General features: G+C 49.0%; 1 protein-coding gene across 1 annotated transcript in view; it reads right to left on the minus strand.

Annotated features, from left to right (window-relative positions):
* LOC143151952 (retina and anterior neural fold homeobox protein 2) overlaps positions 1 to 10,242 on the minus strand; it is a 53,476-nt gene extending 43,234 nt beyond the window's left edge. Inside the window, exon 1 of the mRNA XM_076321501.1 lies at positions 9,769 to 10,242. Within this exon, the coding sequence (XP_076177616.1) occupies positions 9,769 to 9,943 (175 nt within the window). The 5' untranslated portion in view covers positions 9,944 to 10,242. The remainder of the gene's footprint in view (positions 1 to 9,768) is intronic.
* Between the last annotated feature and the right edge of the window lie 17,364 nt (positions 10,243 to 27,606).

Genomic DNA, 27,606 nt, shown 5'->3' on the forward strand with positions numbered 1-27,606 from the left:
CGCGCAGACCTTTGGTATTAACGTAGTACCTCCAACTACCTAGGAGCCGATTATTCGTATATCGAGGTAATGAGAAATTCGCGGGTAAAATTATGTTACGGAGTTTCGATCACAATTGACCGTACTCGCGCGAACGCTACGGTCGATCCAACTAAAATGATAACTCGATGAGCAACAGACCGGCCCTGGACAAGTTCTCCCAGTCGAAACTGTAGTTACCCGCGATAACGGAAGATCCTGGCTACGATAGTGGTAGACAATAGAGTCGCTGCACCCTAGAGTGGACCCTTGCGTTAACGTAACATCTAATCGGAACGGTGTTTTAAAGTGCAACGGATCGGTTCTCTACGAACTGTCGATACCTTACGTGTACCATCCATCTTAAATTACAGTAGCTTGTGACGACAGGTGATCTTCGATGCGATCTTTGAACGATACAGTCCCTATCCTGACTAGAGCCTTGGGTTAACGGAGTACCCAAAAGTGCAAAGGACCGCTTCTTTGCAAACTTTCGACATCGTGCACCTATCATTCATTCCAAATTACAATAATTTCACAACGACGGATGATCTTCGAACGATACAGTCTCTATCCTGACTAGAACCTTTGGTTAACAGAGTACCCAAATATAACGGTGTCTTAAAAGTGCAACGGACCGCTTCTCTGCAAACTTTCGACAACATGCACCTATCATACATCTCAAATTACAATAATTCACGACAGATGATCTTCGATACGATCTTCGAACGATACAGTCTCTATCCTGACTAGAGCCTTTGGTTAACAGAGCACCCAACTAAAATGGTGTCTTAAAAGTGCAACGGACCTCTGCAAACTTTCGACACCGTGCACCTATCATCCATTCCAAATAACGGTAGCCCGCGACGACAAAAGGATCCCTCGGTGCATCCTGGAGAAGTAACGCAACGAGTAACACGTACCCGGTTGAAAACACGATCCACGGTGTCGGTCGTTCTACGGGGGATCGGGCCGAGGTTTGCAGACAACCGATCGATCGTCCCGATTCGTCGTAACGCGGTGCTCGAGTTACGCGGTGCTCGGATCCGTTAAGACCGCGCGTGATTAATTGGAAGCGTGCTCGGGCGCGGTTAGCGCCGCGCAGGCCGGAAAATCAGAAAGGATAATTGTGCGAATTACGAAGGAATTGATGCAATTACGCCGCCCGAGCCTCGTCGGCGGCATTATCGCTGCGTTAAGGAGAGTTATATTCGTTCGCCGCGCGGCTCATTATGCAGCGAGGAATTAATGAAATTTGAAAGTGCATTAATCTTCCGGGGCGCGCGTACAAGGTAAGATTGATCGCGGCACACTTAACGCTCCTCCTCCTCCTCCTCCTCCTTCTTGGAGCGTTACCTTTCTTTTCTCTCTCTTTCTCCTCCGGCCTGGTGCTCCCCTTCGTCTTCGATTCCTCGCTATCGCGGTCGATTCATCTTGGCAACGTGTCGCTTCGAATTATACAACCTCCGCGCGGGAAATTCATCGCGAGAGACTCTCTCGTTCGACACGAGCTCTCTCGATAAGAACCGAGCCCGGCCAGGACACGCGAGCCTCGTGACGCTGCTCGACGTCGCGCGAACGAACCGTCGCGTAAACGATCGAGCGATCCCGAAGAGAGCGCCACCGTGCCGATTCGTATCTTCTTTAATTGAAAATATTAACGATCGTTTCCCCACCCGGTGCACGCCCGAGGATCGAATCGCGTGCACGAGCACAGAGGCGGGACGGCCACGGGAACGGGGGACCTCGATTCGCTTTATTAAACGCGGAAAGAGGGGGCCGGAGGGGGCGGGAGGGGAATTAAAACGGGCGACAGCAAGCAAAATGTCCATTATATGAAAATACGAGCAAAACGGCGCCGTTTAATGGCTTTTCCCTCTACAGGCCTTTCTTTTTCAACGTGTTTATGCACATACGGAACCAACGGTCGAATCGCCGACCCGATCCCGCGAGGGATGATCATCGATCCCAAGACTGAACCAAGAATTAACCACGACGAACACCGACGAGCGACACGAACGAGAGAACTGTTACGATTTATGCAAATTACCGCTAATTGAGATCGGTATGCCGAATACTCGAGATCTTTCGACTCCCTTTGGTTTCTTTATCGCTCGATCGAACGATTCTCGTTTTGGAGTAACGAGCGATTTAATTTGCCACCGAATGGTCCTCAATGTCACAGTGTCTTTGTATTTGTCACTTTTGCGAATAAAGTTCTCGAATCGAAGAAAAGTATAACTTGGCTATAATTTTGGTAATGTAACTGTAACTTACATTTCATTCAAATATTCTATTGGAGCAATTGGTAATATTTTGACGAGGAACTTTTATATATTGTATTTTTCTCGAATTATAAATCACATCGTGTTCGTTGCTAACGTACAGAGTCGGTGACCGTAAAAGTTGAATTATTCGTTTTTCGAAAATTTCGTTCGGCCGGACAAATTGTAAATTAATTTCACGGTAATGCGCGTGCCCCGTGTACGTAAATATAATTACACGGCAAGGAAACCGAGAACCGGTGGACCATTCGGCAAGAAAAAAGCGCGACAGCCTTTCACTTTTAATGACTTCATAAATTCAACCGATGACTCGGGCGCGCGCAGAAGGTTTTCGACAAGGAATAACAGATCCGTTTTAAACCTACGAAAGTAGCCGCGCTGGTAATAGCGGCTGGTACACGAGGAAGGAGAAGATAAGGTGGGAGACGAAGAAGAAGAAGAAGAAGAAGAGGACGAAGAAGAAGAAGAAGAAGACGAAGAAGAAGACGAAAAAGAGGCTGTAGAAGAAAGTAGATGGGGCAGGCGCGATCCATTAGTAGACACGTCAATTCAGCTCTTAAGAAGCGACTGACTTAAAGCCGCTTCCATCTATCTCTTTTTTCGCCCCCCTCCTCCCCACCCCGGTTCATTCCTCCCTTCTTTCCATCATACTTATTAGCGGAGGCCGACCTTGCCTTTTACCTTTTCTTCTTTCTCGCGCACGGTATCATAATTAATGATAATTCGATTAGCGGGACAAGACTGGGCCCCGGCTAAGCAGCCGCCCCGTTCCTCTTCTTACACGCCGACCATTTTTTTCCGCGTTTTGTTTCACATCGCGCTCCTTGGATTTCTCCTTTCAATTTCCTCGCCACGGACCGCGTAGCTTTTCTGAATTGTCCGGGAGCGCGAAGGGTTAAGTGGCTCGATTACTCATCAAGACATTACGACCTCCTTCGTTTCAGGGATCCTCGATACCGATCTCCAGACGAACCGGGGGGATAATTCGAGTGAACAATTTTACATCCCCTTCCCGGTGCCTCCAACTTTTCAATTTTCTTTCTTCTTTTTTGGAGAATTTTTCGAAACAATTCTCCCGCGACGCGAGTCTCGACGCGTTCTTGTTCTTGTTTCTTTTTTCTTTCAAAACTTTTCGAAAGAATTTTCCCACGATGCGAGTTTCGATGCGTTCTTGTCCTTGTTTATTTTTTTTTTTTAAATTTATTGAAAGAATTCTCCCGCGACGCGAGTCTCGACGCGTTCTTGTTCTAGTTTCTTTTTTCTTTCAAAATTTTTCGAAAAAATTCTCCCGCGACGCGAGTCTCGACGCGTTCTTCTTCGTGTTTCTTCTTTTTAAAAATTTTTCGAAAGAATTCTCCCATAACACGAGTCTCGACGCGTTCTTGTTCTTGTTTCTTCTTTTTAAAAATTTTTCGAAAGAATTCTCTCGCAACGCGAGTCTCGACGCGTTCTTGTTCTTGTTTCTTCTTTTTAAAAATTTTTTGAAAGAATTCTTCCACGACGCGTTAAGCCTTTCGCGAGTCTCGACGCGTTCTCGTTCGAGGCAAAATTTTTTATCGAGGAAAATAATTATTCGAAGAGCCCTCGTCTTCCCGCGCGAGTGGTTTCTTCTCGACGAGTTAATTCATCGACGTTCAATTTCTCGAATCGCTCTCAAGATCCCGATCTATGATGAATCGTCCATCCTCGAAATAATCGTGAACCTCGTGTCGATGCACCCACCGTTCGTTAGAATCGTACACCGAGAGGAACACGCGTTACACTTTCGCGAATTATTTTCTCCTTACGTGAATTTACATTTCTACCGAACCAAGTCTGAAACTAACGACCGAATAAATTTATTCCCGCGTAACGGTGTTGCTCTTTACGACCACGACCTTCGTGCGATCGAATCGCTAAGATACTCGGAGCAGAAAAAAAAAAGAAAAAAACGTAACCTCTTATTATTTATCGTGAAACGTTAACTTTCTTCGTACCGATGTTCGAAACACCAACCGGGGTCTCGCGGTGTAATTTGGTAGTTACTTCTGGTGGTTGAATACTCCAAGAGTTACGAAGTGGTAATTGGCGACAAATGTGCGGTCCATTTTACCTTGATCTTTCGGAGAAAGAAGGTACCAGGAGGATCGTTACTCACGGAAGAGAACGCTCACGCGCGATATCTCGAACGATTCGAGTATCGTTACATTTTTCAACGAAACAACGTTCCGGGAACATCGATCTCGCGAAATTGCTCTCGTCCGCAACAACTGGCAGCCTCCGCGGAAGCTCCATCGGCCGCTAATCGAACTTCGTTAATTATCCTCCAGCCCCGGTTCTGATTTCTAATTCTTCGATGTTCTTGCGTCCGTCTTCCGTTACCATCTAGACCGAGTACGCTTCGATCGGCTACTTAGTTGTCGCGGAAGCGCTCCAATACCGAATAAAGAATATCTCGCAGCCCCCCGTCTCGATTATCGCGACGCATTAATCGTCCCGAGCTCAAGAAAAAGACCCCGTTGAGCACGGGGCCAAATAAATCAGAAAGTCGTCGGTCGACGACGACGACGACGACGACGACTCTCTCTCGTCCGCGCGCGCAAAGTCGATCCGTCTCGATCTCGGTGCCGATAAAATCAATCGGGGCCAGGGGTGGACAGTGACAAACGGTTAAGTGCATTATGCAAAAACGCTCGGTTATCGATCACCGACACCGGTCGCGAGCAACGAGATTACACGAAGCTTAATATCGCGAACCGTGGATCGAATGTTCGAAGTTTAGGCCCTCGAAGGGGACCAGCACTTGGGAATTCGCGGATCGAAATTCGAAGCTTCGATCAATATTTCGAAAGATCCTCTACCAGGCTCGATATTGTCCGAATCGTTGATCGAAAAGATATTTCGTGCGTATTTAAATCGTACAATCTGTACCGACCCAATTAAACGAGGTACGAACAATCTGTTCGGGAAGAAGGTTGAGGATAGTAATCAATCGTGCTCCCGGAGTATTATCGACTACTCTGCAATCGTTGCTCCGAATTTCCCTCGGAAAGTTCACGTGTTCAGAAACGTACCGATCGAGAAAAGAACATATCGATTCTATAACTCTCGTACTTCTCCTCACCTTCCTTATCGCGCATCGTCTCTACGTTAATTATCAATAAAAAATGTTTCCCTTCCGTTTACTTCCTCCTCAGAAAATTCACCGATCATTTTCGCCAAGTGTACCAACCGCGAAAGGAAAGTTTTGTGTTCCGTAATTGGTTTACATCCGGTCGAGAAAAGAAACGGCAAGTATCGTTCGTTCCTCGAGACGCGTAAACTCCCCTTAAACGTACGCAGGACGAGGCGTCGAGGCGTCGAGGCGCGCGGTAATTCCCATCGTCGAAATGGTCGGGCGATTCGCGCGGTGAACCGCCCCTTGCGTCGATCCACTCGATGCACGAGCCCTCTCCTGGGCTGGTAATTTTTTTTCGCTCGACGGTGGGCTAGTCCGACGGGGGCATACCGGGAAAATCGAGCCAGCGCCCGTACGAAATTGTTTTGTCGATTACAACCCTTCCGGGGGAAAGTGTTGCGCCGATGGCGACGCGCTGGCTCGCTACACGGCAAAGAGTGACGTTGTAAACGACAGTCGGCGGCCAGGGGTGAGCCCTTTTTTCGTTACGACGACCAGGAGGACGACAACGACGACGACGACGACGACAGGAACGAGCGAAGTCGACGACAACGGTTTGCCCCGTTCGCGAAATTGGAATTATCGGATATACGTTTCGACGGGCCGATACACCCGGAGAGGTTCGCGTTTCACTTCGCCTCCGGACGACTAATTAGCGCCCGCGTACCCGGCTAGCGTGCCGCTGCCACCGGGAACCAGATCGTCGCGATACTAACGATTTTTCAATTATACGCTAACGTCGCCCGTGCTCGAACGACCGTCCGTTGCGAGTACACTCGCCGGCCCATAATGGTACACCGCGTTCGCGAACGCGAGAAAGAAACCAGGAGAAACGAGGGGACCGACCGGGCAGGGGAGGGGGTTATCGAAACGTCAACAAGTAGCTAACGAGGGATTAATACAGGGTCCATTTCGCGAATTCTAGTGTTTTCTGACGGGACGTTCTGCGAACGCTGCTGAGACCGAACGGTGAGATGGAAAGAGAACCGAGAGGAGTAACAAGGAGTGTGGAAACCTCGACGAGTGGCTAACGAGGGATTAATACAGAATTCTAGTATTTTTAACAGGACACTCTGCGAACGTTGCTGAGACCGAACGGTGAGATGGAAAGAGAACCGAGAGGAGTAAAAAGGAGTAGCTAACGAGGGATTGATTAATAAAGCGTCCATGTCGTAAATTCTAGTGTTCTCTAACGGAAAAGGGTTATCGAGTCATCGACGAGTATCTAACGAGGAATTAATGCGTTACCTGTTTCGTGGAGTTTTTCCAACCAGATAGTCCCAACTCTGCGAACACTGTCGAGGTAGACTGATAAAATCCAAGTTGAGGATGCGTGGTAGATAAAAGCGAGAGAGGAAGGCTATCGTGACGTCAGCAAGTGGCCAGTGAGGGATTAACGTAGCGTCGACTTCACGAATGTTTTCGAATTAGATTTACCACGTACTTTCCAACAAGATAGTCCCGAGTCCGGATAAACACTGCCGACCCCGAATGTTACGTCGCGTTCAGGACGCGAGAAAGAAAACAGAACCGGGGGTGAGCCGTGGAAGGTTATCGAAACGTCAACAAGTAGCTAATGTGGAATTAATGGTAACACCGATTCAGCAAAGCTTTCTCTAATGAGATAATCGCGAGACCGTGACCACTGTTAGGACCGAATAATACGTTGCGTTCAGGACACGAAAAATAGAGATAAACCGAGGGGTTTGGGAAAGGTTATCGAAACGTCAACAAGTTGCCAACGAGAGATTAACGTTGCATCGATTTCGTGAATGTTTTCTAGCGTGTCGAACAACCAGAGTCTATTCCAACTGTACAGTCCGTTGCAACCGATTGAAACGGATGAAGTCCTTCGGGTACTGTTTCATGTCCATTCGAAAGTAGTATTGTCTGTAACTTATCGGATTTGAGTGTCAGGAGGTGGAGTGAAAGTCTAGTGGATGATTCGTTGCGTCTTGGTCAAGGAAAAGAGTCGACAGGTAGAGTGAGAATTGTCAATTTTCTTGCGACAGTGTTTAATCTTTGATACCTTGTGGACGATACTTGACCACAGCCCCCGAAGATTAATTAACAGCGCGATCGGTTCATCGAAGATTATTTTGGTTGTCTTCGTATTTACCGATAATTTCGTTGCTGGTGAATTCTGCAATATTTAGCAGCTCGTACACCCAATGTATTTGTTGTCGAATTATAGTTCTCGCAAAAATAGAAAGAAAAGTTTAATTAATCTTTCATTCCACTGTGTAATTGAACGGTGACCCGATAAAAAGTTTCCGAAATACTCGACGATTCCTCGGGAAGAGTGACTCCACAGTTTCGGCCGCTTATTGTTTCTTACAAATATTATCCCCACGATCACTTTTCGTAATTTTAGAAAAAAGGATTCACCCGTGAAGAGTCAATAATGTTTCGTCTGTCCGTTAATAAATCCTGTCAAAGTAATACGCGATATTTTGTTCCCGTAACACAAGTGACCTACTTAACGAATAAAGTCCATTCGCGTTACTAGACTCGAATATTGCAAATTAAACGGTGTGTATTTACGGATCTACGTTGCTCGGGCAATTTATCGTTTATTTTTGTCGTTCTCGACCCGAAATTTTTCAAGTCTTTTTCAGCTACCGAATATTCCACGATGCTCCAACGAATAATTACGAAACATACCCGGTGTTTCGAGAACGAGAACGAACGAAGGGTACCAATTTCCATTAATTTCGTTTACAGATCGCGCAATGGGTCTCGATTATCGATCGGTATTCGTTATCGCGACGTTAGCGCCCTCTGAACAAACACGTCGCCTGTTATTTCGCGAATTACAACTTTATAAGAAATGATTTATTACACTCCCTTAGATTAGCCGCGACTTAAACCGACGCGAGGGCATAAAACGCGTTGGCTGTTGCAGTCCAAGGAAAAGCTCACGGAAAACAAACAACGGTGTTTAATCTCCATCCGAATCGTCCGACAGAAAGAAAACGCGTCCCGGGAAATCTCTCTGGGAATCTGACGCAATTGTTCCTCGATTTCTAATCCCGATCTCTAACGAGTAACGTCGAAAGCGCGAACGCGTCGCGCTAATTAACCTCGCGCGGCGAACAACACATTCGAGCTTTTCACGACGGAATTATCTCGATCGTCGTCTCAATTTGTTTAACCGGCGCATTACTAATTGCCTCGATCGGAACAATTCTGTCACGCACGCGGAAGAGCAATTTATTTGTTCCAGTAATTGCGAGAGACGTATCGAAACAATCGGTGTATATTCTCTATAACAATCCTAATCGCCTCCGAATGTCTGTTAACAGAAGTGAATCGATTCGATCGGGGTAGCTTGAAAAAAGTCACGTTCCCCGGAACGCGACGTAAATAAAATTTTACAATATTCCCGATACGGTGAAACAAACGATCGATCGTAACGATTCCCTTTCAAAGTCGGCGAGAAAGATTACCGATCAAATATTAGGTATCGGTTGGAAGTACAATGGTTCGATCAACGTTCGCGATCGAATCGAAGCCTCGGATCGAGGCCGGGGATAATAGCGAGCTCGGTAATTGGATGAAATGATTGATCGAAGCTGCTTTGTTAATAAGTCTCCGGGGGTAACTCGAGTCGTTTTGGGATTTCGGGTCCGGTGTCCTGGATCCGACACAGGGGTAGCCAGACAAACGCTCGAGATTCGTGGGACTCGTGCGTGGCCGTCGGATAGAACGTGCCGTGTACGTAGGTATCGTCGAGGCGAGTTGGCTCACGGCGATCCCGCAAACTGTAATTGCCTCGAATCGATCAGCTGTCGATTAAACAATCGCTACCCGCGTGTGCACAGCATCCGTATCACCCTGGTCTGGAAATCAATATCCACCACTGGGAGCAAGAAAGCACGAAATGGAACTGCGACGCAAATTGGAACTCCTTAACGGGATTACAAACAACCGAACGACACGGGTGTGTGTTAACTGCGCGTGGATCGCGTTGGGAGTGAAAACATTGCCTCGAACTTTACAATTATCTTCCCTGATAATTCTCCTTAGAACGTATATCCGTATAGTGAATATCTATTAGTAGCTGGAAAGCGTGGAAAAAAACCGCGACTCGCGTTAGCAGTCCTTAAAGGGATAACCCAATAACACGAGTGTGTCGTTGATCGACTACCCTCTCCATTCGGTTGGGAGAAGCTCGTCCGGAAGATACCGATCCTCCGTGACAATTGTTCCAGTATATACCCTACACCCGATTATATTTCTAGAGATTCGTTCCTCGCGAGAGTTCGAGCGAGAAGGTAAAGAAAAACGATCGAAATAGGACGTTACCAGTGTTCTCCTGTGTGTCCCGTGCGTTATCCTCCATTTCTTGGTGACTCCTTTTGTTATTCGCCAGTCCGAGGATCGCGTCGATGCTGTGCCTGGGTGTGCTGCTGGCCGGTTTGGGCAGGACGATGTCCTGGCTGTTCTGGGAAGCGGTGTCTACGAGCTGCTGCGAATCCATCGTCTGACGTTCGATCTGCTGCTACCTGGGCCACTGGTCGTTCCGCCAACGAAAGGATCTCCCGAGCGATCCTTCGTGAACGCACTTACTCGATCGTCACGCGAAACGACTGTCCAAGACACGTGTTCCCGATCGGATGATACATCTCGATGAACGTCGTTCACGGGTATCAACGAACCGACAGCTCCCGTATCCTTTCGGCGCGCACCGTTCCTCGTTGGATCTCGTCCACCACTTCGACGATCGTTCACAATGTCCCCTCAACGTTTCGTCCGAGTGTTCAGCGAACGACAGTCTCCGCGCGGGTATGCACACGATCCTGACACCGATACCATCGGTTGGTGAGTCTCATGACGCGACGACTAGGCGCGCAACACTGACCGTCAGGGTTCCAGGCTCTGCGAGGACCCAGCTGCTACTTCGACACTCGTGTCTGTTCCAAGTCCGGGTGACGAGCAACCTCGATTCGACGATCTGGTCACGGTGTTACATGTCCGAGTGCGGTTCGAGACGGTTCGTTCCGTTGATGGTTCCTCGATCGTACGGTTAACCTCTACTCACGAGTCCCGGCGGTATGTTTTGGATCTACCTGGCCAGCCGGATCATCGAACGGAGGACCAGCGGTATCCGAAGCTACGGGTCCACTCGTGCGTTCGACCGGTCGGTGGAGTCACGGCTGGGCCCCCCTCTCGGAAAAAAAATTGAATACAAAATAGTCGGGCCGGGTAAGGTTGAAGCTGTTGTGCGTGCGTCGTGCCAACGAGGACTAAGTCGGCTGGCCGTTCGGCGGGGTGGCCTTTGTTGTAGCTGCACACAACCACTCGGCCAAGACACTCGGCTATGAAAGAGGTGGTCCAGGAGTATCGCCGGGACGAGGCGTGGCTTGGTTCCACGAATCCGGTTCGCTGTTCGTCGACACGGTGGCCAATCGGCACGGGGATCGAAGAACATGGCGAGACAGTGGTGCTCAATCGAGCACTGGCTACGGTTAACCCTCCCTTGCGGTCTCGAGGTGGGGTTAATTCGTAGGGGTAGAGGAGGTGGACTCTTCGTCGGGCTTCTGTGACACCGCACGCGCACCAGCTCGTATACGAGCGCGTGTGTACGCTTTATGGTCGATGTGCTGGTACTCCAGGGATGGGATACACAGGGACTGGGTGGTGCACACGCGCTACGTGTGTGGAGGGGTGGCTCGTCTAAACGGACGCAACGCGCGCGCACATACATACATACGTACGTACACGTACACGTAGATACAAACGTAGAGAGATACACACACGGAGAGGGTAGCGCGTACTCGCGCGCGAGAGGACAGAGCGCGAGCGGTGCGGCTTGATTCTTGCGGCGGATTCTGGCATCCCCTGTAATTGCCAGAAATGAGGTAAAGCTTACCGCTTACGCCGAGCCTCTCCTACGTTTACTGGATGCTACGTTGAACTCGGCGGGACGACTGTGCTCGTCCCGCTACCTGACCGCGTATATTATTATGCGTACACCCCGGGCAGGCAGGGTGAGCGAGGAGGGGCGTTACGCGCGTACCCGTGCACCGCTATTTTTCGAAGACGGTCGTTCACGGTCGTTAAGCTGTTTAACTCGACTGCCGCGACGAACGTGCCTCGGTGTTTGGACCCGCGCGCGCAGAGACGATGACGCTTCAGCGGACGTAATTGCCTCGTTTCGATCCTCTTGCTTGCGCGCGGCTCTCCTCCACCGCCCCCCCGGAGTAATTTCGTTCCTCTTTGGCGAAAGAATGGGGGTGCTTTTAAATTGACGTTCCGCGGGATACTTCCGCGGCCGCGAGACCGGTGATATTTAATTCTCGACTCTTAAACGCAGTCCTCGACCATTCATCGCGCCAAGATCACCGACTTTCCACGCGGATACGAGTTTACCCTCGATCGGTCGGACGCATCATTTTTTTTTTTTTATTTACCGATATCTTTCCCCGGTGCGTTTACTTTTCTTCGATACGACCCGGAGGAACAGGAGCGCATAACGGGGGATTTGTTAGACTTTGGCGTTCCTGGTTATTAAATCTTTGCACTCGAAGCTTTTCCGGTACCAAAAACTAGCACCTCGACGAAATCCTTCGAATCGTGTAATTAATTTCAAACGGGACATTTTCGTTCCAACGTTTCGTGTACATACGTTTACATCTTACATGAAAGGAGCGATTGAATTTTAATTTCAATTTCAAACCACTATGGTTTTCCCAATTGGAGAAAGTACACCGAATTAAGTGGCGATCGAGGATCGCCTCTCTCGAGTGGAAAGGGTTGAGAGAAATTGAGACAAACGACCAACATTTTTCAGATCTTTCTAGAGCTGACTCGGTTCTGTAAACGGGATGATTATTTTTCTTTTTTAATTCGATTTGGAGCGGGAACGTACAACGAGGGTGAATACTTCGATATTTTTTGGAACGTATTTTTCCTGTTGGAAGTTTCTCTCGATGTCGGTTTATACCACGCTGTTTCTCATCTTTGGAAACAATACAGAAGTAATTTTCGTGATTCTAAATCTAAACAGTGCACGAAAGAAAGATCGTAAAACTTGAAGACTACAGAGTACTTGAACGACGGTGAACGGAGCGATCGGTTCCGTTACAAAATATCGTAAATAACGTCGAAGATTCCAACATTCGTTAACAAAATCGCAGAGATTCGATATCGTTCGTCGAAAAATCAAGCTTCGCGATTTTCGAAATCCCTCGAGCTCGAAAGGAGCACGGGCCCGTGTGTTTGTTATTCGCGAGGTTATTTCCAGAAAGGTGTCCTCCGCACCCTCCACCGCCCCAAACCTGGAACGCGTTTCGTTCTTTGAAACGAGCGATCGAAACCGCGGCGGAACCACGGACACTACGAACGATTTTTATCTCGATTTCCTTTCACGGGTGTATTCTTTTTTTCCGTTTCGTTTCAATTTTGTCGTTGTTGCTGTTTTGTTTCGTTTTGTTTTTTTTTTTTTGTTTCCCTTTCCGTTCCTTTTTCCGGAATTAGCTCCGTGACAAAGAGACAAGAAGCGGACGTTTTCGCTCGTCTGGGATGTCGCGTCCGGCTTGGAAATTGTTTCTTTTTCGTTCGCGCATCGAAAACCAGCGCACAAAACAAATCCCCGTTTCCCATTCCGCATTCGATTCCGCCGCGTATCGTCGTTACCATTTGGCGTTTTACCCCGGGGGGAAGTGTACGCCCACAAAACCGCGACACAAAAGATATCCGCCTGTAGCGAAACAGTAGCTGCTCAAAATCGATCCAACTAAATCGAGGCAAATTATACGTTGCGGCCGAGTCCGCCGGTTCTTCCGTTATAGAAAAAGCCTCCCGCGTGGACCCGGGGACGCGTCTCGATTATAATTGTTCGGTGAAATAGCGAGCGAACGAGCGAGCGAACGAACGAACGAACGGGGGCACCTAAACGCCTGGCCGTTAGGCGTGATTGGACTTTTCTGAATGGCCCGCAGCTAGTACCGAGTTTTGCCGCTTGTAATTTAAGTGACGAGTAAAACACGATTTTGCACGCCGTATTAGGAACCTCTTGCGTCCGTGATAGAAAATTCGGATTCGAACGATGGGGGACCTGTCTGCCGTTTCGGGACCATCGAGTGGAAGGGTATTCGTCGATTTTCGACACGAAGGAACTATATTACGAGAAACTTACGAATTGTTCTTCGAGAATAATTTTCATCCGAGCTCGACGAGATGGAAAGAAAAATTGATCTACCTTACGCGATCTGTATCTCCACGAGAACATTTTTGAAAGTAATTTTTGTTTCTCCTTATTCGACACACGGTACGAAGGAGTAAAAAGTTAAAAGAAACTTTCGGTGATCTACTTTCACGAGGATATCATTCTCCGGAAACGATGTTCATCGGTTTTCCTTACCCTTGAAACGCGAGAAGGAAGAAACAAATCTATATCCAAGCTTATCTGGAATTATCTACGGAAAATCTATCCGTTGGATGAAACTCGGTTAGATTCTAGACGGATTCCTAGAGTTCTGAAGAGATCGTACACCGTCTCGAGAGTCGCGTTCGTCGATAAAGAATTAAGAAGAACGAGATGTTCATCTATCCGGACCCAAGCACCATCTGCGACGAACTCGTTGAAAAATTCGAGGGACGGGTACCAGCGAAAAATTGAACGTTGAATCCGGATCGATCCATTGGTGGATCTCGCTCTAAGGGTATTCGTACGTTGTGTTCCCACGTGGTGGTTGTCGCACGAGGCGTTTACACGCGTTAACAAGGAACGCGCGTCGAACGGCGCCGCTTTCCACGTCGACAATCTCCGCGAGGAATCTGGCCCAGGATGGCCGGCAACGCCGGTAGCACGTGAACGGGAGAAAAGGCTTTTAAGGACCCGGTTGGAAATCAGATCGCGAGAGTTGCATTTAACCGGATCCCACTTACCGCGATAAATATCTGCCACGGAGGGCATCGAGGGACCGAACCGAGTTAGATCGACGCGTTTATTTCGTGCCTGGCCCAGTTAGGAGCCACGGTAGGGAGGCACTTAGCTCCAGTTTTAGCTAATTTCCTGAACGTTGATCCCTACCGACCGAGCTCAACGGATCCCGAGAACGTTCCCGGAAGATCGTCCGGAAAAACTCAGGTAGCCGTCACGGTTAAACGTTTCAACCTGTTTGACGTATTCGGAGCAGCTGATACGGCTCCGACGAGAGATAAGGGGAAGACTCCGAGGAGCCTCGTCTAATCTCGTGCTTCGTCGAAAGCGACCTCTGCTTTACAAAATTATCCACCATTTGGACGAAAAGTAGGAAAGTGTGGAGAATTCTCACAATTGCGTAGAGAGAATTAAACGATTGGTAACACAGTCCCTTGGTTTCGAGATTAAATAGCGATCGATTGGGACTAGTCGGGTGCAGAAAGTAATCGGAGGATTTCCTCCTTTCAAAATTCTTTACAATTTTGACAAACAAGTAGAGAATTTTTACAATTAGAGAGAATCGAACGATTGGTAACACAGTCCCTTGGTTTCGAGATTAAATAGCGATCGATAGGGACTAATCGGGTGCAGAAAGTACTCGGAGGATTCTAGACCTACCACTCTGCTCGTAGGTCTCAGACAATTCGATTTAGTATTAAATATTGCGCGCAACACGAGTCCCATTCTGAAAGATTGACCCTACTCCTTAATAAAAAGAGGCTACGTTTTTCGTAGTTAGAAATTTTCCTTAGAAACATTTTCAGGGCCTGGAAGAAATGATACGTAACCGGACGAAACACATGGTACCCCCAAGATTCCTACACCATCGGAAATTGCCCCTCCTAAGGACGAGATTTGTGCATTCTGGACCCAATAAAGGGAACAAAATCTCCTCGAAAATTGTCCAAAGAGTCTTTCCTATACTGTGTACTAAAACTCTCGGATCTACGGATAATCTTGGAAGATCGACGATCGAGGGGGGAACCGATCGGTCCGGTTCACAATGGCGCGTGTCCCCACCGTCGAAAGGAGCAACGTGGACCGATTTTGCCGGCAAACAGTTCGCAAATCGGACACGAGTCTCGAAAACTAGGCCTAACGGAGGTAAGAGGTGGTCCCGGTGCATTCACGCGGACGTGGATCCTTCTAGGAGGTACGCAGCTGCAACGGTGGTGCCCCCTCGATGACCGAGATAAGTCTAATTTCGTTGTATTGGCCATTGAGACCGGGATCCGCTCCAATTTTTCCATCGAGGATCCGTTTGCTGGTACTTTCGGCGCGGATCGTCACCGAGGTGCGAAACTCTGGCGCAGGCGGGATGAATGGAGACCAAAGTGCGTACAGTTTCGAAGACGATGAGCTCCGTTGTCGGCTTCGAGCCGGAAGAAAAGCTTGTTTGGTCCACGGTGACCACGGGTGGTGTTGTCGCGAGCGTAAGCATTGTCGACGACAGACGGATTTCGCGACAGGTTTTGGGAAAACTCTCAGCGGGTAGTCGGGCAACCGGAGAACCTCTCGAGACGGATCTTCAGATTTCCGACGCTTAAGCCCGTCGCGCGCCTCCGCACGAAATTTTCGAACAACCGTGTCGGGGACAAAGGGGACGGAGTGGGAGGCCATCGACGAACAGAGATTCGAATTGATAGCGGCGTTTCAGCGCGAGAGGGATATTGTTTGCAAACAGTGGCATTAGAGCCGGTGCGTCTGAACGTTTCCGAAATACCTCGTCTCGAATCGTGGTAGTGATTTTCCGCTCGTCTCGGGGACGGGAACGAGTCGTACGAACAACCGTGGGTTAGGTGGAAATATTGGGTGCTTCGAAAAGTCATTTCGTTTTCCAAAATGGAGAATATATAATTCGATAAAATGTTTGTACGCTCTGAAAAAATTGTGTTTCGTTTTCAGTCAAAATGAACGAAATGACTTTCCGAACAACCCAATACTTGCCGGGGTGTTGCGAATCCTTGTTCAACGATTGGAGTAATAAAGAGTGGAAGGATTGTACAATTTTTAATACAGTTCTTGAAACGTGTCTTTGAACGTCGATAAGGTGGAATTTAGGAAACGTTAGGGGAAATGAGAACGATTTCTGTCCGTAGATACGTGTACTGTTAGCAGCGAGGAAGAACGCATCCGAGACTTATCGTTGATAGTCGACGAGTCGAATTTACATACATCAGATAGTGAAAATCCCCTCTTCTCGATTCTTAACAGTCCCGGTCTACAATTATCCGTTATTCGTGCGCGGTCTCGTACTTTCTGACCACCTGTTTCGCAAACACCCGGTGGATTCGCTCGTCCAGAGCGCTCCGGGATCGAAATCGAATCTCGGATCCCTTATCATCGTTATTCGCGGATGAACGTCGAAGCAATGAAAATTGCGCGAATTTGGAGTTTAATTTTCGACTCTGTCGACGGTTTCGATTCGCTCATTTGTCCTCCCTCTCCCCCTCTCTCTCTCTCCCGTGACTCGGGTGTGGAGGTAACGCAGGGAAACCGAATCCCCCGCGCCAACGGGAAATAATGACTCGAATGAAATCGTCGGGACAATTAAAAAAAAAAAAAGAAAAAAAAAGAAGGAAAAAAACATTCACCAGGGCCAGGACAGAGAATCGAGTTTGAAAAAATTCGACTGTATTTTCGACGAGTTCGCGCGCGCGCGCTTTTTTCGCTCGTAAATCGCGTTCGTGGCGCTTTTTCGGGTGTTGGGAAAAAAAGAAAGGTTCTCGGGGACCGCGGCAAGGAAACACGGGGGCAATCGAAGGGTAGTTTTTGTTTACGGCGTAATATCGATGGACAAGGGCGTCATCAGGGCGGTCGATCGTTCTGCAAGGGCGGCGACTTTGCTTCGTGAAAAGGGGGGTTGGGTGTCGGAGTCGGCGCGAGGGGGGGTGGCGAGGTTGGTGGTGATGGTGACGGTGAACGAGATTTCGAGATCGTCGGTCGAAACGATTTCACGAGCACGCGGCCGCGCTTCTCCCGCCGCGATGAGAGCCACTGGGAGACTGCATATCCAGAGAGCAAATTACCTTTGCAGCCCACAGGACAGAATCGTTCCTTCTCTCTCGATTCTCGCGGCGTGCGAGCGGAGTGCGTTTACCTCGTTCCGCTGTGGCCTCTCTTCCCTTCCCACCGGCGCTACCGCTCGTTTCCTCTCGCTCGTTCCATCGCGATTCCTCTCTGTCCAACGCGTTCCAACGATCTACCGGTTCTCTCCTCGCGCGCTCCTCCGTCCGTGGTACTCCGGCTTAATTAACTGTGTATACACTGCAGTCAACTCCTACCGTTGTCTTGCTCCCGCCAATTGGAGCCCGAGCCGACTTCTCCGGTTCCACACGACGACGACGACGACGACGTCGACGACGACGACGACGATGACGACGTCGAGGACGACACACGCCACGGGCATCCCCCAGTTTAATTCTCGCGGCATGATTTCATCAAGTCAACCATCTCCGAGTTCTGTCCCGCTCGCGCCCATCCGGCCGCTTCTTCTCTCTCCAGGAGTCTCGCGTTCCAGCGAACGGCGACTCGTCAATTTAACACGGCCGAGACACCGAAACGAGGATCGCTCGAATAATTGGAAATAATTCCTGGGGAATCTTCGCGAGTTTTTATCGAGAGATACCGTCGCGTGGAAGAGATGCACTTTGTTACGGTAACGTGTTACTTTCGGGGGAAAGGTGCACCATTTTGTTTCGCGGAGAGGGAAAGTTCGAGCGTGTTGTATCTCTTGGACGTGTAACGGGAAAGAATTTTCGATAAGGTGAATCGATGAGGTCACCGATTGGAACTTTGAGACATTTGGATGTAAATATGTAACGTTGGACCAGCTCGCCGAAGACATCACTGCGGCGAATTAATCGTCGATCGATCACCGAACGGTGTATCATTGTTCGAGATCCCCGCTGGACAGTCATCACGGTTGGTATCTGTCCTCGGTGCAATCGAGACGAGTATTTCGATCGCGCGTGGAAATTGTGAGTCAATTCTCAACCGGTACCGCCAACGAGGGTAGTTCCCGTTGGCTGGGACACTCGAGCTCTTGTTTTCGTCTAATCTCGGAAGGAGAATGTGTCGCATCGCGGGCGAAACGTTGCCAATTTCGAGACATCGAAAGTTTCGAAAACTTGCGAGACACGATGACGGGGCACCGCCATTACGGTCCACGTTTCGAAACTCGTTCCTCCGCGTTACACGGGGATAATTCTATTCCCTTTATCGAGGAACGAATCGCGCAACATCATCCTGTAAACACGCCACTATCATCGGAAATCTTCCGTACCCTTTTAGGCGCCCCTTGTGTATCTCGATACTGATCTCCGATCCTGCGAACCCTCGGGAATGTACTCGCGTACACGTTGAAATATCATTCGTACATTCCTTTCGCGAGGAAAAAAATACTACAATTGATACTGTTGTTTTTCTATTTCCCGGATCCATTCTATCGTCAAATCGAAGATACGAATTACATGCATTTCGAAGAATTTCGGAGTGCGTTCACGAAAGTCTAGCAAAATTGTATCAAACTTCTTGGACCCTCGCATTGTATTCTAAAATTAACCACACAAGTTCGGTACGTTGGATACATTGGATTGTTCGGAAAGTCATTTCGTTTTGTTCTGGTGAAATCGAAATACGATTTTTTCAGAGCGTATAAACGTTCCATTAAATTATACATTCTCCATTTTGAAAACGAAATGACTTTTCGAACGACCCAATAGTTTTCACATCGATGTTCATTCTTTGGAAGATTTTTTACTTGTAAAAGTACACCAAAAATAATCATTGCGAAAGTTTCCGTGCTTTCTCGATCCGTCGCGTTTTCCATCGTTTCTTTTGAACCGCGAATTTTGGAACCGCAGAAGTGAACGTAAGAAGCCGCGCGGATCCATCGCGCTGGTAAATCCTCCGCGTGTACGGAAGGTAATTCGATATTCGCGCGTGTCGGTTGAGCAAACGGTGTTCCGCGCGGCATTCGACGGACAAAAATGTTCAACGAAACGGTCGCGTTGTATAAACGAACAGAGATTTACCAACACAGGATCCCTTGGCGCGGTGTCGCGCGAAACGGCGAAAATCGCGGGAAAATCTCCCCGACGCCCGCGTTATCGCCCCCGTTTCATCACGACGAAGGCGGGAGCGTGTACCGAGAGGAATAGAGACGGCCAGACCGGGACGAAACGGGAGAGACAACGATTCGGCGTGTACAAAAAGCACAAAATTAAATTTCGGTCCCCTCGCGCACGCAATATACGAGCCTTGGTTATATTCCGTGCGGGAAGGGACGCGAGGTCCTCTCCAATGGCGTTTAGCGGTACGTTAACTATCATTCGGTTTCGCCCTGGGGCCAATTCGCTAACCCGTGTTTACCGATGCCCAGGGCGCTGTTAAATAAACTACGGGGACGAGACCCGGGGTCAGACAGTTGTACGCGCGATTAAAAGCATATCCGTGGACAGGGACCACTTGGAGACGCGCGACGATCACGTTGCGACTACGGAAGTCGCTACGATCGCGACTCGATCGAGTAATCTTCGATCGAGATCGAGGAATTTTAGAGCGTGTCTCGTCGTTGTCGAATGGGAAAGGGTCAAACGGTTTAAAGAACATTTGGGAATGTTTTGTTAGTTTAAGCGTAAGATTTGTATAGATTGAACGTTGAGTTTGAGGAGAGGAATAATCTGAAACTCGATGACGGGTACTTTGTACGCCAGGTGCGACGGAAGAGATCTCTGGTCATTGGAGTCTTCGAGTACTCACATTTTGGAGTTCTAGTCTCGAATTTTTTAACCTTCTGTTGATTTGAGACTGGAAAGATTTATCGATCGATCGAATATCTCAAAGGAAAGAACTTCGAAACAACGGATACTCGTCTTCGTGGGTCAGTCGATCGGGATGACGTTGCTCCAAAAATCAGCGATACGAAGCCACCGAGCCAAAGCACATCGAGGAATCTCCGGTCGCGACTACCTCGCGATTTTTCCAACCGTGAACGATTTCATCCCTGCCCCGAACTTCCGTTCCATTACGCGCGTCTACCAGTTCCATCGAAAACGGATCAATCGAAGAAGTAGCGATAAACTACGCAGATAAGGGAGTAGATCGTGGCCTGGTCTCTCACGGCGGCGGGGTACGCGTCCACGATTAGGCGTTATCAAATTCGAAATCGATTACGGGGCCTTTGTCGTCGAATCGGATCGCTGCAGATGGACCGTGCTCGTGTCCCGCTGGGTGCATATGTGCAAGATACACGCCAGAAATACGCGAGGCGTGTGCTGGAAGTTGCGACGTATTTATCCCTGTTGGATACCTTTGTAGCCGATACCGGAGTACCCTTTCGGGCCATGTGTTCCGTTTACTAAGTCTCTTCTCGTTCGCTCTGTCTTTCTCTCTCCCTCTGACCTTTCTCTTTGACCATTATTGCTCGTTACCAACGGGTGATCCGGTGCTTGCAATAATTGCGACGGGATTTTCGTCAACGGGTATCATTATTTGGATCGTCGGCCAGGATAACCGCGATGCACTTTGACTCTGCACCGGTTACGTGCATCGGTCCTTCTACGGGGTGTTGAGAAACTCACGGCTAAGCTTAACCGCTAACCTTAACCGCTGGATACGCGATTGGGATATATTCGAGACGAGTCGGTTGAAAAGATACAATCTCGAGGTACACGGATTAGCCATCTTTGCGTGGTTTATTACGTTAACCCGACTGGGACGTTTCTCATAGTTTCTTTTGGAAGTAAGTGCACATATGGATGCTGGATAGTTGGGTATAATGCGGACTGATGCAACTGGGACTTTTTTCGCAATTCCTTCGTCGTCTGCCATTTTATCGGCACTTACTTTCTTTATACATATTTCATTTATGTATGTTTCATACGTACGCGATAAAGACGTTCCAAAGTAATAATAGTAATCGTTCTTTTCCCTCTGTGTGCTACGTGCAACGCTAATTTAACAACTGCAGCGAGTTCTCCGAACCGACACGACCGGAGCCACGAACCGACGCTACTGGGACTTTTTTCGCAATTCCTTCGTCGTCTGCCATTTTATCGGCACTTACCTTCTTTATGCATATTTCATTTATGTATTTGTTTAATAATTATACTTTTCCCTCTGTGTGTTACGCGCAACGTTGATTCAACAAGCGAGTTCCGATCCCCGAACCGATGCGACCGGAGTCAGAACCGACACGACCGGAGCAATTCTTCGCGATTTCCCCCCGAAAATTCCAAAACCTATCTCTCGTTCTCCGGACGCGATTAAAGGCCCCTAACCCCGAATAAAGAAAACTCACTCTAATCGCGAACGCGCACCGAAATCACCTCGTTCGTTAAACCCGTTCCCTGTTTCGAATCCAGCGTCCCGCTCGCGAAGCGTCGAGTAATTTTTCGCTCGCGAGACCGAGCGGAAGGAAGCGACGGGCGTCGAACGGGCGAAAGTCGAGCGAAGATCGAGTAACGAAATTACGCTAAGTTCATCCGGCTCGTTTATAAAGCGCGCGCGTTGCTTCCAGTTCTGAAACGGGATGAAATCCCACGATGCGTGAGGCGACAGACAATTTTCCTTCGCGTTTCCATTTTTACCGTTTTCACGTCGTCGTCGTCGTCGTCGTCGTCGTCGTCGTTGTCATCGGCCAGGTTTCGCCCGGTCGTCGTCGTGGTGGTGGTCGTGGCTCGTTTATGCGAACGGAATTTACGCGTCCACGGCACATGGTGCATGGCTGACTCGGCTTTATAAATCCGATGTTTGACGGCGTTGTGTGTTGGGATTCGGCGCCGACGACGAGGCGAGGCGAGGCGAGGCGAGGCGAGTCGAGTCTAGGCGAGACGAGGCGAGGCGAGGCAAGACGAGGCGAGACGAGCGCCCTCCGCCAGCCATGTTTGCGGGTTTATAAATTGGGTTCGGCGCTGGGGATTTTTCTATTAGGACAAAATTGGTTCTTTCAACCGCCACCAGGGCGGTCGGTTCTTCCCTCCCCTCCCGACAGCCTCCCCTCGTCGTTCCAGAACCCACGGCGTTCCAGGCTCACCGAACTCGTCGATCCTCTCTCTGCAGAGAGCCCTCCGTCCTCACCCTCCTCCACCGCCCCTGTTCCTCCTCTCTTTTCGATTCTCCGCGTCTCTCTTTCCCATTCTCTCCTCCCTTTCGCTCTCTCTCTCTCTCTCTCTCTCTTGTTCTCGCGTGTATATATATACGCACACAGACTCTCTCTCTCTCTCTTTCCCTCCGTCTCTGTCGCTCGTACGCTTCGAATACGTCCTCGTTCCTCGCGAGCGAACGAGAGGTCCGCTATGATGGGGTGATTTGCCAGGGGCTGATGTGCCCCGGCAAGGGGGAGGGGATGCTCGTGGCAGCTCTCAAAAGTCGATATTTCCGTCACCGGTGTTATCGGTGTTTCCTACATTCTGTGTCCAGCGTCACCATAAACGAGGTTACCGATCAAAGTGCCGCCGTCGCCGACGCTGCCGCGGCATCTCTCGGCTCTCCACGGACGATTCCATCGACATGGATTCGCCACCAATCGTTTTCCATCGTGCACCAGACTCCGCGTAATGGGCTGGAAAGGCGTCGTCGTTGTCTCCCCTAAGAGGAACGTGGCAGCGGCGAGCTACCGCGTCGCAAATATAATAATAAATCTCGAAGAACCGAAGATTCGGGTCAACCCTTACGTGCAACGTCCTCGTGCCGCGCGAAACGATACGAAACGATCGAGATTCGAAAATAATTCGATATTCGTTTCACGGGGATAATCAACCCAACGAATCGAGTTTTAATTTTCTCACGGGACGAGTTGAGAAATACCCCATTCTAAATACGCGGCAGGGTATCTCGAGGAGCTTGGATATCTTTCGATACACCGTACCCCCGAAGAGACCAAAATCGATGAGAAATTAATTACCAAAGCGTTGTCTTATCGCGAACGTTTCGACCCTGTGGTTGGATCCTCGTTGCACGAATTTAACCGTTCAAATACCGATTCGATCGTAGAAACGATTAACCGTATTATTCTCAGCCGTCGCATATTTTCCCGCGGTTCTTCCTCGGTCAATACTCGCGTAACGAATTTCGCGGAAGTAAATACAAACACGCGTAGCTGGAAATTAAAATTCCGACTCGGTGTCTCCACCGAGACCCATATTTTTCCAACGATCATTTTACGCGATAAACATATTTTATTTCTCGATCTCGTCGCGCACTATCAACGCTCCGTTCGACGTTTAATGACTTTTTCATATTCGCGACCGTTCGGTGTAAATCCTCGTCCGATTCTTCCGCTCTGTTTACAACCGTCAGGAATCCACACTGTTGTAAATGAATCTCGAAAAACCGAGAACGATCCGAAGACATCGTTGCGCCCCTCGTGCGCGCCTAATTGGCCCGCGATTATTCCCGGTGCAGGTTTCATTGCTCGGACATCACACCCCTCGTTAACGGGACAGTTTTCAGAAACTCCGAAGGACCTCGGGCTGTAAGAGGTAATTACGTCGTTGATTACACGACAGATTTTTCTGATCGTTGGTGAAGAACAACGTCGTCGTCGTCGTCGTAATCGTAGTCGTCGTCGTAGTCGGGCCCCGTTAACGCGCGCGCGCGCGCCACAAGAAAATCCGTTTTAAACGCGGGCGTATCGTACGAGCGTCAACGAACGAACCTAATTACCGACTTTCAGCGAATCCCGTGCCAGAAATTGCGAGATTGCCGCGCGAAATAACGTAACTCGGTTAAACGCGCCACTTGAAGGGGTTTCGAAGTGCTCCTGATCAAACTATCCCTCGGTGAGCGCAGCTGCGAAACACTTTAGAATCGGTTCTTATTAGTTTCCCTATTCACGGTTACGTCGACTCGTTCTTAATAGGGGGAGCATGGGAGGGAGGGGGGAGGAGGGGGCGGGGGAGGGAGGATTTAATTAGTTGCGCGCTCAACACCCCCACCCCTCCACCCTGCGTCCCCCCGCGGAATTAATTTGATCGCACCGCACGATTAACAGGACGATTGCTCGCGATATCCGACTTTAAGTGGCTCTCGACGGTTGTCCTTTCTTTTTCTTTTTTTTTTTTATTCGTATTTTTCTATTTTTTCTATTTTCGTTTCTTCCTACTCCCTCCCCACCCCTCTCCACAACCCCCGTTCGTCTCCACCTCTCGATCGTTCCGTACCGCAACGCGGCTAACTAGCCCCGCCGCCATTTTTCCATCGGGCAACCTATTATCGGCCATTGAGGCAAGAACCGGCAAGCCGGAATAGAAGTTTAATGAGGTTTACCGCGGCAACGGGGGATGATTTCGCGAATATCCCGAAAACGAGAGCCGCGCGGCAATTTTCAAATCTCGCGAATTTCATAAACACGCGATCGCGTAAAGCGTTCTCGGTACTGGGAGTGGACTGTGTCTTCCATAGTGTTTGGAACATGGTGTTGAAGACGCGGTGTCGAAGAGCAGTAGACGACCACTCTCGACAGGAGAATCTGTATCGGGATCGTGAGAATCGTAAATCGCACGATTTAACGATCAATAATTTCGTTGTACGATTTACGACTGTTTCGTACCTCCCTATTGAGTTCGTTTCTTTCGTTAAGAACGTTTCTCTTCGTTCAATTTCGAAGTGTTTGAAAGCAATTACCGAAAACGTGTTAACAGACTCTCCGCTCCAAATGATGTATTCCCCGTTTTAATTTCGGAGTTCTTTATTTTAGAACGCGATAACACTCGCGACGGTCCGATCGGTTGTGCATCGAGTCGATGAGAAAATAAAACGAAAGATTTGATAAAGCTACCGTTGTAAAACAGTCTCGCGATAGGTTCTTTAAACCGAAAGCAATTAACCGGCTCCGAAAAGCGTCATTTTCTTCGTCCGCTTTTCAACTATTCAAAGGCCGGCCAACGAAAATATAAATACGAAACTTCTGTCCCAAATTGTACCGTACGTTCCTCTTTTTATTTTCGGAGAGCTTTATTCCGCGAGGAAATAACGGGCGCACGTGACATTTTCGATAGGAAAACATTTAACATTCGGGTCAGTGAGAGTATAAATCGAAAGATTTGATAATAATCCCGTTGCGAAAATATTTTACGACATCGAATCCGAACAAGAGCAATTGATCGGTTCCCTGTGGAGCATGTTTTTCAAAGAACGACACATTTTCCGGTGCTTTTGAATTATCGAAAAAAAAAAGAAAAAAAGAGAACACACCGAAAGCGTGTTGCGAAATTACTGCTCCAAATTGTGCATTCCCCTTTTTTATTTCACTGGAAAGCTGATTAGACCAAAATTTGTGCATTTGCGCTTTCTCGAAACGATCAACTTTGCGAGCGATCTATCATCGCGCGGAAAAGTGTACACTGGAACCCTCGCTCGTTGTTCGAGTAACAAAACGCGTTTCGTTTCGTCTTTGGGAACGCGTACGCGCTAGGGGGGTGGGGTTGACAGGCTGCAAATATAATAAGGGAGGATAATGGAACCGGCTTCCGTAACGAGCGACAAATCATAATCGTCCTGTCTCTCGATTTCTTCGGCCGGCAATCTCCGTCGGGCCGCGCGCCATCATCGTCACCATCACTACCACCATCGAACCCCTCGGTGTTCCTCTTTGTCAGGGGCAAGCGGACAATAAACGCGAGTTATACGTCGACGAGAGGCTAAACGGAAACGAGGAGCGTTCCGCGCCCGTTCCGTTCCAGGGCGATGAAATTATTCGATTTGCCCGTGGCGCGTAACTTGAAAGTTATCGAAAGTCCCCGGGGCTCGAAAACGGGGCTACATAAGAGGGTGAGCCACGGTCATTTGGCTTGACTTCATAAGTCATTAGAATCAACCTTGAATCGAGTCGTTTGTCACGAAACACCCGGTAGACGGCAGCGAACGAGGACAGAGCCGCCGTCGACGTATAAACGGGTACACCGCGGGGGTTGCTGGCGGGAAACGAGCCGAACGAGGAGAGAGAGAGAGAGAGAGAACGAGAAACGGACCGAGAGGGGGATAGAGAGGTCGGGGGTGCGCGCCTAACCAAATTACATCAATCCCATTTCACATCGTTTTGACATGGCAATTGAGTTGAGTCCCGCGCAACTGTTGTGTTTTTGCTCGCGCGCGGACGAGCGAGAATATTCCACAAGGATGAGGGGGGAGGGCGGTGGGGGTCAGAGGGGGGCGAGAACGCGGGGTCGCGAGAAGGCACATCCTCGTCTACGACGACGACGACCGGGACAAACCCCTCGCGAGGAGGCAAGTTTTCGCTTACGCTCCGCGAGCAACCCTCGCGAGCACGCTCGAGGGGGGAGGGCTCGGTTCGGTGGACGAGGACGGTGGCGAGGGGCAAATGCCTTAACTTTTCCTTATCGAAAATAAGTCGTTAGCCGGCCTTTCATCTTTAAACGAGTTTTCGCGGTGCGCTGACTTTTTACCCGGTCCAACCCCCTCCCCCGAGTCTCTCACACCCCCCATCTGGCCCGTACCGACGGGTTCAACCGTCTCTGTCCCGTTCCACGACGGTCTCCCCACCTTCTGGGAACCCCATACCCAGGCCGGAGCCACTTTTACCCCGCGTTTCCTCGGTTTAAGGGATTTTTCAATTTCACCCCGTGAGAAGCTAATTTAATTTCTGACGAACGACCGATGCGCCGCAAGAAACCGGTTATCCGTGACACTTGCCTCGCGAACGATGCTTCTTCCGATCGGGAGGGACGTACACGGCCGAGAGGGTGCTTCGGGGATAGAACTGGAACCGTGATTCTCGATGATGAGGACGACAACTACGGGGATTAACCGTGGTTACGCGTGGATCGCTATTGGAACTTTCCAAGAGTTTGTCACTTTCTTGATAGAAGAATTGACAGATCGAAGTGCAAAGTTGAGAAGAGAAGGGTGCAATCGGAAAGCGACGTTCCTGTTCCTGGTCCTGGTAGTTCCACAGAGGGATATCGTACAGGAGACAAACTTATTCTTGCGTTTAATATATTACAGAACGTTTGAAGTAGAAACGTCTTCCATTCTTTCGCAATGGAGTTCGTTATTTGTACCTTTGTCGACGTGACTTGAAAATTTGGAGCAAAGGTACGGTAAAGGTGGAAATTATTATGTAGTTCGGAAAGTCAATTTGTTTTTTTTTAGTGAAAATGAAACACGATTTTTTTAGATCGTATAAACATTTTACTAAATTGTACATTCTCCATTTTGGAAAACGAAATCGCTTTCCGAACGACCAGATA

Source organism: Ptiloglossa arizonensis, chromosome 10 (genome assembly GCF_051014685.1).
Source record: "Ptiloglossa arizonensis isolate GNS036 chromosome 10, iyPtiAriz1_principal, whole genome shotgun sequence".
In the NCBI taxonomy this organism is placed as follows: domain Eukaryota; kingdom Metazoa; phylum Arthropoda; class Insecta; order Hymenoptera; family Colletidae; genus Ptiloglossa; species Ptiloglossa arizonensis.